At 35.2% G+C, this 18,876-nt stretch overlaps 1 protein-coding gene across 1 annotated transcript in view; it reads right to left on the bottom strand.

Moving 5' to 3' along the window:
- The window catches only part of LRP2 (LDL receptor related protein 2), a gene marked incomplete at both ends in the record, with an annotated part of 116,183 nt that overhangs the window by 49,898 nt on the left and 47,409 nt on the right, over positions 1 to 18,876 (bottom strand). Inside the window, 18 exon segments of the mRNA XM_084288772.1 lie at positions 306 to 483; positions 1,629 to 1,738; positions 2,634 to 2,777; positions 4,057 to 4,223; positions 4,978 to 5,106; positions 7,134 to 7,311; positions 8,413 to 8,641; positions 9,594 to 9,778; positions 10,254 to 10,465; positions 10,909 to 11,157; positions 12,048 to 12,425; positions 13,118 to 13,234; positions 13,616 to 13,735; positions 14,389 to 14,628; positions 15,780 to 16,061; positions 16,973 to 17,110; positions 17,819 to 17,949; positions 18,183 to 18,308. Coding sequence (XP_084144898.1) covers positions 306 to 483; positions 1,629 to 1,738; positions 2,634 to 2,777; positions 4,057 to 4,223; positions 4,978 to 5,106; positions 7,134 to 7,311; positions 8,413 to 8,641; positions 9,594 to 9,778; positions 10,254 to 10,465; positions 10,909 to 11,157; positions 12,048 to 12,425; positions 13,118 to 13,234; positions 13,616 to 13,735; positions 14,389 to 14,628; positions 15,780 to 16,061; positions 16,973 to 17,110; positions 17,819 to 17,949; positions 18,183 to 18,308 — 3,313 coding nt within the window.

Below are 18,876 nucleotides of genomic sequence, written 5' to 3'. Positions count from 1 at the left end.
TCAATGTTACAATAAAAAAATTAAAATACAACATATGCTACTAAAATCCCTTCGTGCATAAGGTCTTTATGTACCTTCCATAGGTAGGATGGAAAAGGTCAGCAGGACACTAATAAATAATAATTCTCCATTCAAGTCATCCTACATTTTTAAAGGTAACCAGTAACAACTATTATTCAGATTTTGGTTGGTCCTGCAACTCCCAGTTCCATGAGTAAATTAACATCACTGAATTACACTTGGTAATCATAAACCCACAGATATATAAGCAGCAACAAAGCAACTATTAAAAAAGTATCTCCTACCACTCCTGTGCTTGTGACTGCCCAGTACAACTTTTGTTCCTTAATGTCAATGGTAATGAACTCCACGTGATCAAGGTTGCCAGTGAAGAGGGTTTCTATGCCTGTTCCATCCATGTTTGCACCAGCAACCTTTGCTGGGACTCCACTGTCAGTTCCCTGGTCCGTCCAATACAGCTTCCTGTAACACATCACCATACCTGTTAGGTAAAGGAGATCAATGCCCCAGAGTGACTAAGACATATGCTTAAATCCATCTCCTTCCTTAGCCAAATACTTTGGTACATGATGAACAGAGATCACTTTGAATTGGACCTCAATGAAAAAAAAGATCTTGTTTTAAAAGAACAATGCCTGTTAAACCATTTTCAGAAATCTATATACTCTCCTGCATCACCCACAATACTGTCAGCAGGTAACCTCAGCAGATTATTAGCAGTGTATAACAAGAAGACAGGCAAATAATAAACCTGTTTCACAGACAGTTGCAAAGTTGCAACATTAAGTTTGGTTCCAATTTGTAATTAAAACTGCAAGTTCATAAAATCTGTATGAAACAGAATTCAATTAACTGGCTCTGGGTCATATATAGCAGTGCCACTGCTCCAGCCTCAGTTGCTGAAAAACATCTAGGGCAAAGGGTAGACTCCAAAGCAGGAACAAAAAGTCAGTCATCAATTCATCTGAAAACCTGCTGGGTCACCAGCAGAACAGTCTCATTACTAATATGGTCCTATGAAACACTGTGATTAAAAAAAAAAAAAAAAAAGTATCATATTGCAGTTTTGAATACTTTGATGGAATAAATAAATAAATAAATATAGCTCTATTCATTCCATTTGTGGACTAGTGTATAGGGATCCTATGTTGGGAAAGATTAGAAAAATCATATTTAGTACTACACTACATGTGACATTCTTCCTATGTACCGTGCCTTTACTTATTGACAGGCCTCAACACAGACATCACAAGGTAATGTAAAAAAAGACTTGATAATTGTCTTTACTCTGGGTTCCCATTTTACAGTGATTCTTTTCACAATCATAATATTCTGGGATCCTTTTTAATTAAAAAAAAAAAAAAAATGAATGCTAGCACGTAAGTATTTGGTAAACTAAGGAAAACAGACATTCATGCAGAAATTTATGTAGTCATGCAATAATTTTCTAGGCCTCAAAAAGAATGAATAAATTGCGCACAAACATGGAAAAAAAAAAAAACAAAACACAAAACTGTCAAATCTGGGATTGAAGATTAAGACCCTAAAAATTAGGAAATATGTGTAGAAAATACTCATGCAAAACAACTGCAGCTTTAGAAATTTACCCTCTTGCTGGATCAACTGACAAACCAATTGGCATTCCAGCTCCCCGAGAAGTACCATCATTGGTGATCAGAGTTTTCCTGTACATTACTTCACCATGCAGCTTCAGGACCTATGCAAACATTGAACTTGTCAGGGCATGTAATATAGAACTTAGGATAGATTGTCAAATTAAAGGAAGGAAACCTAAATCCACCAGACTTTGAAATCACAGAAAATTTTGTCTAACGCTACAAAGTACATTGTTCAGTACTCCTAACAGTCTTTCTTTAGCATGTACTCCTTAAAGCAGCTACTTGCTGCTCAGAACCTGCCTATATTAATGAATAAGTATCCTAGTTCTAAAAATAGCTAATCTTTCAATTTCCGTAATATCTTGATAGTATTACAGGCTGAAGGGGCTGATGAAATGCTGCTTCAAGAAGTATTACCTTTTACTTATTTAAATTTGATGACTTTAGGACAAGGAAATTCATGACCAGGCACAGTAACATTCATTACAGTATTACATATTGCTTATCCTCTATTTCCCTACAATAAACAGCAGTTTTATTCTTCCCATATCATCAGACTGTTAGTCTCCAGGAAGCTACATATTATGATATCAAAGCATTTGGGAGTGGATCTTACTGTGTTTAATGACAACGTTCCTGTATTGTCAGAGGCACTGCATTGGGATCTTTAACTTCAAGTGAAAATAGTAGTAATAGCTATTGTGATAAGAAGAGTTTGTGCGTTAAACACCAGAAGCCTACTAACTTGAAGAAAAAAGAGATCTGTGCATAAATAAAGTTCACAGAATATATTGCTTTCAAAATCTTTTTGACTGTGCTCAAATTCAGGCTTGTTTCTCTAAGTGTGTAAATCAGTTCTCTTCACACTATTTGCTTCAAAAAAAAAAAATCTAACTTCAGTTTTTCACTAAAAACAGTTCTAATTTCAAACTGTATACATAGTAGCAAAATATCTATGCTCTTAGTTTTCAATTGTCCTTCTTAAATAATTACCTCAATTGACTGTGTCCCTGGATTACTGTAATAAAGGTTTGCAGATATCCAGTCCAATGCTAGGCCAATAGGAGCACCAATAACAGCTGCTGGAGCAAAAACCATCCTGTTAGATCCATCTGACCTCACTCTATGGATTTCACCCTTGGAAAAAAAGATAAGAAAAGCGACAAAATATCAAGAGCAGTTTCACAAAATTTGTTTATTCTAACTATGTGAGCAGATACTTTATATTACAATCTTTTCTTAGCAAAAATGAAAATCCAGTAGAGAGAAAATATTTTTATGTGCTCAGTGCATAACCATGGTAAAAATATTATTGTAAATCATAATTATATGGTGTAAAGAGGCACCACAGTTCATTAACCAAATCAAAGTGATCAACAGAAATAAAATGGCTATATAAGCCCGATCAGTATATTTTTAAGCTATGTGCAGTCACACTACTGTAATTTGTACTTTAGTATCAAAAGATTTTTATAAGGATACCTCAATGTAACCATCCTGAATAAACCTGAAATCTCATAAAGAAAAATAGTGTTCTCTGTAAACATAAATACATAAGAAACAAGTTTTTAGTAAGCTGCAATAGGAAGATCCAAAATTGAGATTATCCTTGCAGTTTTCTTCTGTAACTTCTGAAATGGTAATTTATAGCTTGCAGGCTTAATAGTATTACCTACAGTATGTGATGTTAGGGCATGATACAAAAACAAACACTCAACTCACTAATTTTGAGATTTTTGCGGCAAGTTATCCTTAGGAAACACATATCTCTCAGTTTAGCAAGGACAGTCATTAAAGAGGCTTAGTCAAACAATTATAGCAAACTATTAAAAACTAGTTCAAAGTATTTTTTTTAGAACTATAAGCCTCATATTTGCTACCTGGAAGTGGCTTTGACTTTGCAACCCCATTCTTATATTTAAGAAGAAGATGCCTCTGTACTATGTTACTTCAAGAAGCGCTCAGACCAGAGACCAGGCCATGCAAGCATGTAATTTCATTCTAATAGCACGCACTCAAATACTAATGTTTAGTGCCTCTGGGTCCAAGGTACTACTCCCATGGAGAACTGTTCTGGATGTGCTTGCAGAAATAAGCCCTAGGCTAACAGAGATGATGAAGAGCAGATGATAGCAACGGGCTGAGAGTACAATTCTGTCAGTGTTCTCTGATATTTCCTCTTCATGTCTCTGGGTAATCCAGAAATAGCATTAATTAAATATTTTGGCTGACAGAGATTAAAACTAATTTACAAAAGAGATGAAGTATCTAGTGCTCTAGGGGGGAAAAAAACTTTAATCCTTTTCAATTATACTTCTTAAAAGCATTACCTGTAATGCTAATATATTTCATTCCAAAAAAATATTTTAAATAAGTCCTATTTTACTGCGCATTTTGAACACAAAGACTAACTTACCGGATTTTCAACCCAATAGATCATCTGTTCTGAGTCATCAAAGTCAACATCAACACCATTTTGAACTCCTGCTATTGGAACCATAGCATCATTGGTCTTTTCCTCAGGGTTCAGAGAAATTCCATAAATTATATTATCTCTCACAGCAATAAGGAAAGGGTGTTCAACTGTAAAAATATACAATATAAGTCAGAGTTATGCTTCAATACTTTTCCTCTCATCAAAAAAATAGCATTGACTTGTTCCCCCCTACCAAAGGTTCCCTGATGCTTACAGAAATGATGAATATTAACATGATGCTTTGTAAAGCGCTTATATGAAAGGTTATTTTTACCTCACCAGGAGTGAAATTATCACTGTAATGTTTTAACATTGAAAGTTTCAGCACTATGCAATCACAATGCATATTCTAGGAACATGGGAACCACCAAGACAAAGCTCAGACTCTCCAAGACATTCCTGAGATCGATTCTAACAGCTACTAAGCAGGACTCAAGAAACATACAGTTACAGCAGCAAAAACTAATCTTTATTATTGAATATAACTGGGAGTTCTGTGATTTGTTGTTTTATATCTAAGGGAGTATTCCTATTCTTTTACCATAAATTTACTTTCAGGTAAACGTGTTTAAACATGCTTAGACATTTTTAAATGAAGCTTTTTTTTTTTTTAAGAGCTTAAATATGTATTTCTCCCAAAGGAAGCAACCTCTGGCTTTGAGCTCTTTTCAGAACTCCACATCTTTAGGCCAAATATATTTCATTCAATGCTTCCTAAATAAAGTCTGTCTAGAATGACCCCAACCTTTGATTTCAAGAGCAGCAGCTCAGAGAATTGAAGTAAGCTTTTTGCCTGACAGAGAAATGGCTCTGACAATCTGTCAGGTTTTTTTTTTTCATGTCTCATTATTTCTGCCATACCTCTCATGCAGTTCCTGTTGTCAGGAGAAAGCATCCATCCAGAAGGACAAGCACAGGAAAAAAAAAGTGGTCCAGATGAAGAAAGTAAGCAGAGATGGCTACAGGGGGATGATGCGCAAGAATTGATACCTGAAAAGAAAAAACAAAGAAAAAAAGAATTAGCAACTGTTAAAATATGACCAACTGGAAAGAACATTTGGCATCACTGATAATGAAAACATCAAACAACACTAAGTCAGTTCTGGTATTAGAAATTAAAAATAAAGTTACTACCAAGAATTACAAGCACTACAATACACTTTTAACACATTTTAATTCTCCCTGGAAAGTCAGCAACATTACCATATTGATCTTTTAATTTTCTTTGTATCATATCAAATCTTTCAAACTCTTTTTCAAACTTTTGTTAACTGGATGAGAAGGCCTGCAGGATTTTCAGTCTTTGATCACAATAACCTTTCTGGATGGGGGATTCAAATTATTTACTGAAGCTTTTTGGAGAAAAATAAGGAGATAACATAGCTTACTATGCCTCATTCAAAGGAAGTATCAGTTCAATATGTAATTTTTTGGATCACTGAAATTTGCAGACTAAGCTTGTAAAGTATAAATAGGACAGTTGAAAAGGTCTTTGTTGACTGCTATTATTACTATACACTAAAATTCAACCATTTAGATCACTTCCATACAATCGCTGTTAAAGAGGATTTTTCAGGATGAACCATCTTCGTAAGAAAATTAAAATAGATTTTGAGAATAAATACCCTTAGTGAACTCAGAAGGCCTTATTCTAAAAACGTATAGGTTCCAGGAAATGACACAGTTGTTCCAAATATAAAAACTAACACGAACATAAAAGAAATCAAAAGATGGCAGTAAACAATGGCATACACTCAAAACTCAAAGTATAAGAAAATGCCCCATTTCTATATAGCAAATCTTAAAACTAGCTGATGTTAAATCTACTGTTTTACAAAATAAGGGGAGTGGATGACAGCCTTAGTACTACAATTGAAATTTCAATAATCAAATAATTATGTCTTCATTTGTAAAAATTAGCATGTTGTGCTCTTCTGCAAGTGCTGTCCTCCTTTCTCTGGCCATATAAAGTATAACAGAGCAAATCAAAAAGAAAAAATACGAAATTAATTAGTTTAATACAGTGAAGAAAATAAATCATTTTCTCAATCAGTAGTAGAAATATTTTTAAACCCCACATTATAAATACAACCTCCTAAACTAAAACTATGATGTTTAAATTAACAGTACTCTGGTGGCTGAATAATTTCCACTGACAGTGCGAAGCAGCTTTAGCTTTGAAGCTGACTAAGGAAGGTTTTGCTCCAAAACAGTGCATACACAATATAGCACTGACAATTACTAGCGCCTTACTAAAATACAAGACTTTTCCCTCTCCTGTAAGAACATCTTCCTGAAAAAAAGAGAATATAAGCCACTGTTACAATTATTTATCAAAAATACTCCCAACACAAAATATATAATGCAGAAACAGTCAGTATCTGCACCAATATAATTCTCTAACTTCAAGTCATGCCATAAAATGACAACGACTCATTTGGAAGGTGATGCTAACTGAAAGAGATAAAAGGTGATTTAAAAATTTTTTTTGACAGCCTTTTAAGATGCAAGAGACGACCTACATATGATCCGAGAAAGAATCTTGAACGTAATTAAGGATTTTTATTCATTATTTCATTAAGTAAAATAATGCAAGTCTACATGTATTCAAAGAAAGATGATGACACTAACTTGCCTAAGAGCATGACAGAATTCATGTACATGGAGCCAAGTCTGGTATGCCACAGAGACAAATTTTAAAAATGGTAACACTTTCAAAAACACTCTGATTTTGTTATAAAGCCCTTTAAAACAAGGAGCAGGAAAACTCCATATACTACTTCCCTATTTTTGGCATTTGTCATGCTTACATGCTTCTTGGTCACCCTCCCTAAACACCAGAATATTCAGCAGGCTGGACAAACTGAAATTATCTTCAATTGTAAGTCAATGGCATAAATTGTTTTCTTGTTTTAACCCAGTCCATTTGTTGACGTGACTGATTCCAGAAGTGCTTATGCATGACATTACTTTATGGCACATTTTTGACACCATCAAAGTTGTTTTGCTGAACTTACCATGAGGTTGCTTTATGGGATGGACTGCCACAAGCCCTAAAGGCTGGTGAATGTTATAAATCATAACTGTTTGGTTTCCTCCGTGCCATTTATTTGCCCGAATTACTCGGTTTGTATACCGGTCACTCCAGTAAACAAAATCTTCAAAGACAGTTAGAGCATGTGGATGCTGTAATATCTAGAAGACAAGGATGTTTACCAGTTTAGTTCTGGAGACTAGAACATGTAAAGCTTGCACAACAGAGCTAAGCACAATTTATAAATAGCTAAGAAAGCAGAAGCAGCTGTACTTCAAAAGATATTTTCCAGGAAAAGAATATGAAATATCATCTATTGCTTGAAAACAAGGTACTAGTGGGGGAAACATGGCACTAATTAAGGGGATGTTTCTTCTTTTTTAAATAAAAATGCTATATAGAGCCTGTGAGATGTACAGCATGAGGAATTAACAGTCTAACCACTAGGCAGAACACAAGGAACCAACAGATAAACACCCAATTGCAGATTTTCAAGAGCGCAAGAGAAAATGCGAGAGTTATGGACCTGTCAAGACCTTGGATCTCTGATAAACTCCCCTGTAATTTACCAGCCTGTTGAAGAAGATGGCTTATCTAAACTTCTGAAAACGAAGAGTGGGGCAAGAAAGACTGTACCAGCTCCTAATGCACAAGAACTGTCTGTCTAGACAAGGATAAATGTGCCACAAGGCTCAATTCTTAAAAATACATGTCATTATTTTATACCAGCTTATGCATACCAACTGAACATCTAAACCGTTGTGCTGGTACACCATCTTGCCAACTGACAGCAGCACTTCATTGCGAGATAGCCTACCAGAGGAATGGTCTTCATGAAGTGCCCAGAACATAAAAGCCCTGGCAACAGAAAATCCTCTGTTGCTATCAAGAACAGCAGCATTCATCATCCACAGAAGTTGAAGAAGAAAGCTCTTGCAGATTTTTTGTGCTCTATTTCCCTACAGCAAATGCACCAGCTAGTAGGAACAATCTCAGATGTTGCTGTTAGACTTCACACGTGTAGATCTAAAGCGCTACAGTCTACACTAAGCTCCAGGTTTCCTTGAAGATCTCCTGAAGGACTTTGGATAGTGTATGCAAATCTTCATTTTCCAGCTGTACCAAGGAGCTAGAATACATAATATCTGCTTCACCAGAATAGTTTTAAGAAAAATACACATCTAAGCCTACCATAGTGCAAATACGGTAGTAATATTAGTATCAGGAAGCACAAGGGAAAACATTGTTTCTTAATGTCTTACCAAATCGCTTGCGACCACTTGTCGTCTGTTGTTTCCATTGTAATCACAAAAATCAATATAGTCAAGATAAGCATCAGCAAAATAGAGAAGTTTATTTGGGTAATCAATAGAGAGTCCATTGGGCCAGTAGATTTTATTGTTAATAATCACTGTTCGCATTTTGCCATCCATGCTGGCTTTTTCAATTCGAGGGTTTTGGCCCCAGTCAGTCCAAAACATCACATGAGCACTGAAAAAAAGGAACCTGTGGTTACCAATCTGAAAACAAACAAACAAAAAAACAAACAAACTAGCTGCCTACAAAACTTCATTAGCCAAAAAAAAAAAAAAAAAGACCTAAAACAAGGGAAAAACAAACAAACAAACAACAACAAAACCCACACTTCTAAGAAATGTTCTACACAAAGATACTGAAATCATTCATTCCAGGATTATGTTTATTTAAGATATTACCATAATTTCTGTTGTAATTTTTTTCAAATACTTCTACTGCTGCTATCCTTTGTCAATAATAACAGTAAATAGCACTATTTTCATCATGGATTGTAATCTGATTCTCTGTTTCCTAAATACTAAACTTGATATGGGTTTGTGCTTTTACAGGCATACATGGATAATGCTAACAGGACTATAACTAAAAAGCCCCATATGGCTGGCAGTAAACAGAGTTCAAGGCACTGCAGGGCTGAAAAAACAGTAAAATTTTGTACATGACCAGTTCAAATGATAACATTCCATTTACTCTATGCCACTTGCTGTTCAAAACAGTAAAGTGTTTTTGTGATGACATCGGTTTGTGATGACAGCTGGGGCTATGCAGTAGCCTGTTCTTTGTCAGGTAGGCATAGCACCTACACTGTGCATCGGTATACCTTTGCCTGATAAAGATATTCCAGAATTTTAAGTTAAAAGTTTCCAACTAGGAAGCAAGAGCAATACAGGAAGACCTGTTCCAAAAGAGAGCAGGTATCTTGTTACAGTGACACAGAGTAACAAATTACAAACAACCATCATATGATATTAGATATTAAATTAACGCTGTGAACACACCATTTTAAAAATTCTCATAGGTTTTCTCTTCCACTTGTCATTTACAATTACAGTACAGGTTGGGAATATCGGAATATTGTTATCATCATAAAATATGCATTTTCTCAAAACAAAACATAAAAAAGTCTTACTCAATTCTGGGATCTAACACTAGTCCCCTTGGGTTTGTTATATTTTCACTAATCAGCACAGTCCTGTGGCTCCCATCCATTTTAGAGACTTCAATTGTTTCCAGAACAAAGTCTGTCCAGTAAAGATTGCGACCTACCCAATCTACCGCTATGCTTTCAGTCACGGTGACACCACTGTCAAACACCTGTTTAACAATGAAATTTTTTTAAAGGAGAGAAAGAGAGAGAGAGAGAGAGAGAGAGAGAACAAATTCATTGGAATCAATCAAAATATTTTTTTCACACTTTTCTATAGGTATTGAAAATAGGGGACTAAATCTCTACCACTTTCTAAAATGAGTCATAATGTACACATTCAAAATGCAAGCAAAGCACATACCCAAACACTCCTACTAACTTCAGCTGGCCTAGTGAAGGAGTATGCACCTACTAATAGGAAAATCAATTTATAGCCTGGTATTAAAGTTTCCTGAAAGCATTCAGTTTTCTTTTTCAAAAAGCTGTATGAAATGTTGGCTTAGCATCTACTGAATTGTTTCACTCTGTCTATGTTATCTCCCTTCTTAGTACATTGGAATTTTCCCCTTCTGTTAAGTGGAGACACAGTGTCTTCATTTTCTCTCCACAATGAAGAGACAAGAATAACTCAGTGGAACTTACTATTTTTCGGTCAGTCCCATTTTTATAAGCACTCCAAATTTTATCCTGTGTTGTATCGGACCAAAAGATACGATCTGTGATTGAATCAAAATCAATAGCCACAATATTCCTTCCATCCCGAATGAGAGAATAAATACTATGTGACTGAGAAGTGATGTTATCCACAATGATTTGGTTACGACTTGCCACTAGCAAGAGAAGATTCCCAGACTCTGTCAAAGGAAAAGAAATTAAATTAAACCAATAAGCTACCCAGCAATAATTCTGTGAGAAAAATAACACTGAGTAATGAAGTCTTATGAAAAGGCTGGGATTTAAACACTCTGGATGCACTGAACTTCATAAAAGAGCAAATTTCAACCTATGGTTTAGAGGTGCATGGCACTGCATTTCTCTAGAATATTATTTTTGGTCATTGCAGAGTTAAAAACCCAGAACATTAATTTAAATATTTCATTTCAAGAAAATAATAGTTCCAATTAGGAACTGTCCCTTAGGTGTCAGGTGCAATACTCAAAGTGATCTGCCACCAGTAAGTATGTCTTGCATCTGCTTTTTTTTTTTTTTTTTTTTTTTTTTTAAGTATGGAAGTGGCAAAGCTGAATATTTTCCAGGTGCTACTGGCATTCTTTAGGTTGCCACCAACACTCCTCACCTGCGACTTTACAGGTCTTCCCATTGGTTTCCAGAATGTATCCTTCATCACAGTAACACCTAAAAGACCCTCTTTCATTGTAACAGTGCTGACTACAAAAGCCTGGAGGGTCACATTCATTAATATCACCACAGGTCTTGGAGTCATTTGCAAGCTGGTATCCAATAGGACAGGTACACTGAGCTCCAAAGGGGCCTTGAATACATTCATGAGTGCAGCCAGCATTATTGTCAGAGCAGCTCTCCTGATCTGAAATGGCATCAGGGAAAGAAATAAGCACTTAACAAAAGCTTCCTATGCTAAATGTAATACTTTGCTATTGCATTACCACCCTAAAACTGCTGGTAAAACATCCTGCACAATCACCAGTTATGCCACATAAGCCTGAACTGAGGCTCTCATACACAATACACATAAAGACAGATAATAACATAGTATTTATTTACTTCTGAATCCCATTAAATGAATGTTAAAGAAAATGCTCCTAAACATTTATAACAATGTTTTCAAAACTATCTAGATTATACAAAATATTTACTGTACAACTCCAGACCTAAATTTGAGTTAATAAAAAATAATTTAAAGTCACTTATAATCATACCTGGCTGGGGTTCATCTGAGAATGTGCATGGATTAAAGAGAAAAAGAAAAGAAGGAAGGAAAGAAAGAAAAAGGTTATGCTTAAATCAATTCATAATCAACACAAATACAAATGCTGGCTACATGTGAGCTTTTCGATTTTTTTCATGATTTTTGAAGTTAGAAAAAGAAAATATTAAAGACTGAATCACATTTCTTCTGAACTTAAAGCATACCATTCTTTAGTCAATGTATTAGGGAAAACCAAGCTCATTCCCATATTGCTATATAAAAACCATATTTAAGTCAGTGCAATTCAGAGCATAAGATCAGACTTTAGCTAATGAATTTACCATAGTCTCCTTTCATCTGCAAGCAAGTTCCACTTTGTAATTAGTGCTTTAATTACAGTGAGCTTACAATTTCTGATAGAAATGCTGCTACGCTATTTATACATGTTGATTATAACATGGCTGTCATCTGGATACTCAACATATTCTGTTTCTTTCTGAAGCCACAGGACATTGTAGGCTATTGTAGATGCCTGAACAGTAACTTACTGCACAATGGGGATTCGTCAGCTCCATTTGGACAGTCAGCAGAATTATCACATACTTTGCTGAGATTCACACAGATACTGTGACCTGGACATTGCCACTGCCAGCTGGGGCACCGGAAGGGCTGAGTAGGACAATCTCTCTCATCACTCATATCCCTGCAGTCATTATCACCATCACATATCCATGCTCGATAGACACAGTTGCCATTGTCACAGCGGAAAAGGGATGGAGGACAGGTCCTGGCAGGACATCTATGGTGTTCATCTGAGCCATCTGCACAGTCAGGATGTCCATCACATTCCCAGTTAGCAGGAATACAACTGCCATCTGATTGACATTGGAATTCATTCTGGTGGCACATCCCTGGCGGTCTTGTAGCTAAAACAGTGACATGTTACAGTTCAGACACTGTTTTAATTTTAGATAGAGATGAAAAATTACTATGCTCAGTTCACATCTTGCATAAGTAGTTACAACACTACAAAGAACTCTGTCACTTTTAGATCAGGCCACGGAATTACAATCAATCTACATAACATTCCAGAATCCAGCCAGTTTAACTCCTTCTTTGTAAAATGATGAGCAAAGCAATTGTTATATTTTAAGCAAATACATATTGATACGCTTAATGATATCTATGTACATGCCCAACACAACGTGAATTTACTCTCTGAAACAAGTTTTCACTGTCTTGCGTTGAGAAATCCTAAGTTAAATGTGAAAAATTACTCAAGGAAAAAGCTTCAATATAACTCACATGGATAAAAGATTTACAGCTTTCTACCTGAATAAACTTCTTTCTTTTAAGCCTTGAAACCAAGGTGCCAAGTAAAACAAAATTTTAGAGCCAAAAGGAATGCAGACACTATTCTTTGCCAGAAATCTATTCTTGAGCTGGAACATACCATGTTTGAAATTTCTGCTCACAAGAACTATTTATAAACAAGTACATTTAAAAAAATTTTGAGGTTCTAATGAAAGTATTGCAAATTACTTGATATAGCAGATAAGACAAAATTTTGAGAAGCTTCACCGAATAAATTAAGGCTTGTCCGCATCAATATACTTACGGCAATCAGTCTCATCTGAGTGGTCATTACAGTCAAAAACACCATCACACCGGTAGTAAGAACTGATACACTGGTCTCCACTTACACATTTAAACTCTGTGGCACTGCAATTGTATACTAAAAAATAAAAAATATTACCTTAGTGATTTACTTTATTTTATAGAGTTAGACTACACCTTATTTTTCTACAGGTGCACAACACAGCTATGGTATCAGGAGTCCGCGTTCCAGTGAAGACCATGATTTCCACAGTACAGAGAAAATGCAGTGATCTTGCAATCTACAGAAAATTTAGATTTCATACCCCCAATTTCACAACCAGCCAAGAGATCAAAGGGCTTACTACAAATGCTAAAACAAGTATCATAAACAGAGTTAATTTATGGTTAGGTTTAGTATGCCATCTGCTATCTTGGTAGTATGAGGTCACCAAAGACCTTTCAAGGGGCAACAGTAGGAAACTAGAAAGCAGTGCTGAACAAACAAAAGTACACTTACTGCAGTCATGCTCATCAGCACCATCCACACAGTCTTTGTCTCCATCACAGACATAGAATGGGTCAATACAGCGATGGTCCGGACACTGAAACTGCCTGGGTTCACAAGTACCTGTGAAAGCTATTTAAGAATGACAATAAACACAGCTGTGTTTATTTTCTGTCTTCTGAACTCAAGATAATGCAGAGACAGCATAAAGACACTATCACTGACTTGCAGCATGCAATACAGCAGCTGGTAATCATACAAATGACATGCACTTATGCGTTAGTATCAAGTAATTATTTATTCATATGTAGGCAAAAAACAAACAGAAGATTCTAATCAGTGAGAAATAATGCTAAAGAAATTATATAGAGAAACTGTCCTACTTCACTGTGAAATAATTACAGATACTTCTAGGCAAATACTTCCATGCTGAATTAGCTGACTACAACATCAGGTATTATTGAGATCACTCAATAAGTAAGCAGTTAGGACCTGTGAGCTCCAGTTGATTTTTGCAGTAAATTGCAGTGGATGACATTATGCAGCATCATAATTAGAACAATCACATTTACCCCTTCTTACTGTTTTTTAATGATTTTTCTGCATTTAACTTGGTTCTGGTACTTCATATTAGTTGAGTTTTTGACATCTTATGGACTGCAAAATATTAATCTCAGATATTACTTATTTCTTCCTAATTTTATATATCATTTTTACACCAACAGACATATCTATGTAAATATATACACAAAAAAAAAACAAAACATGACAGATCAGATACTTACTGCAATTTTTTTCATCTGACCCATCACCACAGTCATTATCAGTATCACATAGCCAGATCCTAGGAATACATCTCTTGTTGTCACAGGTGAACAGGGTTACAGGGCATGAAGTGGGTCCTTGTGTAGGACAATGCAATTCATCACTGCCATCAAAACAGTCATTATGTTTATCGCAACGCCAGCGACTTGGAATACACTGTCCACTGGCACAGGTAAAAGCTGACGAAGAACAAGTATTGTCTAAATAAAAAAAAAAAAAAAAAAAAAAAAAGAGGACACTTACAAAGATCTCCAAAATTTATCTTCCGTAAATCATGCATCAAATTCTAAAATGTGCATTAATTAAAATGAAAGTGTCGGTCTTGTTGCAACATGCTGAAAAACTGAACTAAATTCTTACAAGCTTTTTTTTGTCTGCAAGAATCAATAAAAATGTGAATTGTTAAGCATTTCAAAACAATCTAAAGACAAGAAAAATCATGTCTTCAAGTAGCCTTTTTTTTTTTTTTTCTATACTTTCCTTTTCCCAAAAGGGCATTTTACTTGTTCAAGACTAGCCTACTAATAAGAAACAGGTTTTATATCTTAGTCATACTTGCTAGTCCTATTCAGTAAGGAGCACATTTTATTAATATATCCTATTTTCTTGTTTGTGATTTATAAGGAATGATCAACTCTGAAGAAAAAAGCACCAAGTATGCCATAAAAGCCAAAAAAAATCTTCAGTATTTTATCAAAATTAATTATCCATTCGTTCTCTCAATTTATTTGATCAACAAAATACAATGCTTTTGTATGAGCCACTCCAGGTAAACCAGGAAATAAAACAATGTACTTCCAATTCACTTTGCTGTGAAAAAAAAAAAAAAAAAAAGATGTAACAAATAGTTCAGAAGTGCCCAAATATAATAAAAAGTTCTATTTAGAGCATCACCTTTATTTAATTTAACAGCTAATCTTAGATGGAGACTAGGCAATGCATATGATTTTGTTATTTTTCTTACTGTGCTTTTTAAAACATCTTCATCTTTATTAAGACTGTCCTTCTCCATGCATTAAAATATGACAAGCAAGTCATATTCCAGTGTGTTTCAAATTTACACAACAAAATAACTTTTTCTTTAGACAAGACATTTTTTACTCTGCAAATTCAATTTTAAGAACTAGTTAGTATTTTTGTGCATTCCTTAGGTGTCCCAGTGTTGAATCCCCTATTCCTAGGAGTTACCCTATTCATTTTGAAGTAACTGATCTTCCAGATAGCTCTTAGGATTTATCCATAAATACAACCTTAACAAATTGGGCTTTGTTGTAAGGAAATCAGGCTGCCCCATCAAACTTTCCGAAATGCAAACACCAAATTCCAGCCGTTTTTTGCAGGGACTACTTACTTAAAGAACCACAGTTTTGTTCATCACTGTTATCATGGCAATCATCAACACCATCACACTGATAGTATCGAGGCACACATCTTCCATTACCACAGGAGAACGAGTACGAGCCACACTGCAAAGTGGGTGGCTCATTGGATGGATCTTCAATACATGTCAGTTGATTAGAAGCCAGTTTCATGCCATAAGGGCAACCGCAAACTCTCTGAAAATTTGGTACTGGGAAGCAGAAATGGCTGCAGTCTCCATTGGGATTTGTTCCTCTGTTACAGTAGTTAGAGCCTTAAAAAGTGATAGAGAAGATCAATGTATACACTAGTGATAACAGCTTGGGAACTATTAAAAGTGCAAAGTAATTGCATAAGAATGTTTGTTTGTTTATTTAAAGATGCTGGAGCAAATCCTGGTTTTGCCTATACTGCAAAATAGGGTCAAGTTCACTGACAGGAGTACTAGAATGTACATCAGTAGGTCCTCAATTCCATAAAATCTTGAATGACACAAATGTTTAAGAAAGCCAAAAACATGCTATAAAATGTTGTCCAATTTTCTGCCATTTTTTTGGCAAATGTTTGCAAATAAGTACTCTACAGCAAATGAGGACCTTTGGCTGAGCAAGGCTAGGATATCTGATCCTATGTTTGTACACCAAATTGGTAACGAACCTTAACACAAGCTTTGATCACATTTAATAAGCATACTGTATTTTACTAAGTCAACTACAATACCAAATTCTTTGCTTAGATCATATAACTGCATAGAACTCAACAGTACAAATAATAAAAAATTATCAACTTATGCATAGTGATTACTTTATGAATAGTACTTTAATTAATACAGGTTTACCCAATTCTTTGAAATAAGTAGTTCAGTTTAACTAAAACTTCTACCAGAAAAAGATAAATACAAGGTTGTAATTGCTGATAAAATGACACAAAACACAATGGAGTCATATTTCCATTTTACAATGTTATTAAATACAGTAATAGATATGGTAGAGAAAAACTGCATATAGTCACAAAACACTGAAATATGGAACCTAAGACTGTAAGTGCTTGTGCTGGGTCTTGCACATGTCACAGTTGTGATTCAGCAAGGCCATTTTTGAAATAGAAAACAGAAGTCTACTTTCCTGATATTTTGCCCCTTATTCCATATTTTGTGTTTTTCATCTGCACAACAAATGAGCTCACCTATTTGGGAATGAGCATCGTATGCTTTCACATGCATAATGTTACTAATGCCCCTCCTAATAATAGTCATTTCTCCTCCATCAGACTTTCTCACTCGAACTATTGCACCAAGTCTCCAATCAGTGAAATAAGCATAACCTGTTTTGAAAGACATTTAACATACTACAGTTACAGTGCAAAATGACATAAAAGATCAAACATCACAAGATAAAACCACAAGGCACTTCATGTAAATTTAATAATTTTTCATAGCTGTTTCCTGAAAAAGACTAAAGGACTTATTTCAGAGGCAGTGAGTCCCTTCAGTCAGAGGCAGACAGAACTTAGAGCCAGACAGATATAACAGACTCTCCTGACATTTCAAATTCCAGGACAATTTTTAAAATAATTCATTAAGACTTCTCTTCAGAAAACATTAAAATATTTAAAAGATATTTTTGCCCAATATCAAAAGGCATCAGATGCTGCATTCTTTCTTCACACACACTATAAATCCAATCAATTCTACATACAATTAAAAAAATGCTGAAATTACTGATCATCTCTGGGGAGGCGATTTACATTCTTTCCAGCACAAGCACACAACTTGAAAGCTATAATTACTAAATTGTATCTGCTTTGTTGCACTAATTGAGTTAACTGATCTGACTCAAATGATTTAAATAAAAATATATATAAAAGCAGACTTAGAAAAGAACAGTAGTATTAAACATATTTTTACAGAAGCTTTCATCAGCTTTCTGTACAAAAACAATATTGCAAAGGCAGTATTTTTTATCTCACATATCATCATACGAACAAAATTATTTGATATTAACAGATAATACTTTTCAATGTCAGACTTACCTCCAAAAATAGTAAGGCCAAATGGGTGAGTCATCTGAGTAATACGTTCAAGAGTCCGTCTGTCCAGCCCATCAAAGGTACTGTGCTCAATTTTATCAAAAAAGGCATCCACCCAGTACAGCCTCAGAGAACTAAAAGTAATGAAAATGGCACATGTAGAAGTAATGAAAAAAGATGTTATTAGGAAGAACTAAGGTTTTCTCTATTAACAATACTAAATCTGTCAAGAGGTTGGTAGAGGAAAGGAAGGGTGTTGTCTGAAAATATCTTGCATTTCACAGGCTTTCTAACAAGTTGGAAAAAAAATATATCTTCAACAAGAAAGTGCCAGTGCACACAATTTACACAACTGTATTACTCTTACCTCCAGTCAATTGCTAGGCCATTAGGCCAGCCTAGTGTTGTATTCACAATTGACAAGGCATGGGATCCATCGCTCCAGGCCCTCATGATTTTAGCAGGACGGAACCAATCTGTCCAGAATATATACCTGAAAGAAGAACGTAAGAACACATCAGATGACATATAAGCCTGCTTATATAATGTACTTAAGCAGAGCAAATACGTGAACAACACTGACATTCTTATTTGTACCACATCGAGTTGGACTCGATGATCTTGAGGTCTCTTCCAACCTAGAAATTCTGTGTCTGTGTCTGTGTCTATATTCACATACCTAAAAAAAAAAACACCACACAACTTCGTGTTGACCCCCTCTCCCCTCCTCAACTGCTAGTGGTACTGACAATTAATATTTATCCTGTGGACAACAATTTTCAAAATCTTCTGAAGTGCTTTGTTCCTTTTGACAGGAAATGTATATATCTGTTCAAATTGTTACGTCTTTCAATTAACTATCATCAGGGAGGAAGACCCAAGCAAAAATACATCCTCCAGGTAACATTTGCAAGTAAGTGCACATATTACAAAGAATATTTTCTTGATCCTTTTGACTTATGCCTACAGTCAAAGTTAAGGGTAGTATAACGTTAAATAACGTTATAGGGTAGTGAACAAAATAGGTTAGCTTGCTCATATAGTTTCAAGTGAGAATCAAA

Source organism: Netta rufina (genome assembly GCF_964035555.1).
Source record: "Netta rufina genome assembly, chromosome: 6".
NCBI lineage: Eukaryota > Metazoa > Chordata > Aves > Anseriformes > Anatidae > Netta > Netta rufina.
Note: the sequence above shows the minus strand (reverse complement) of the source record. Positions and strands in the feature narration are given on the sequence as shown.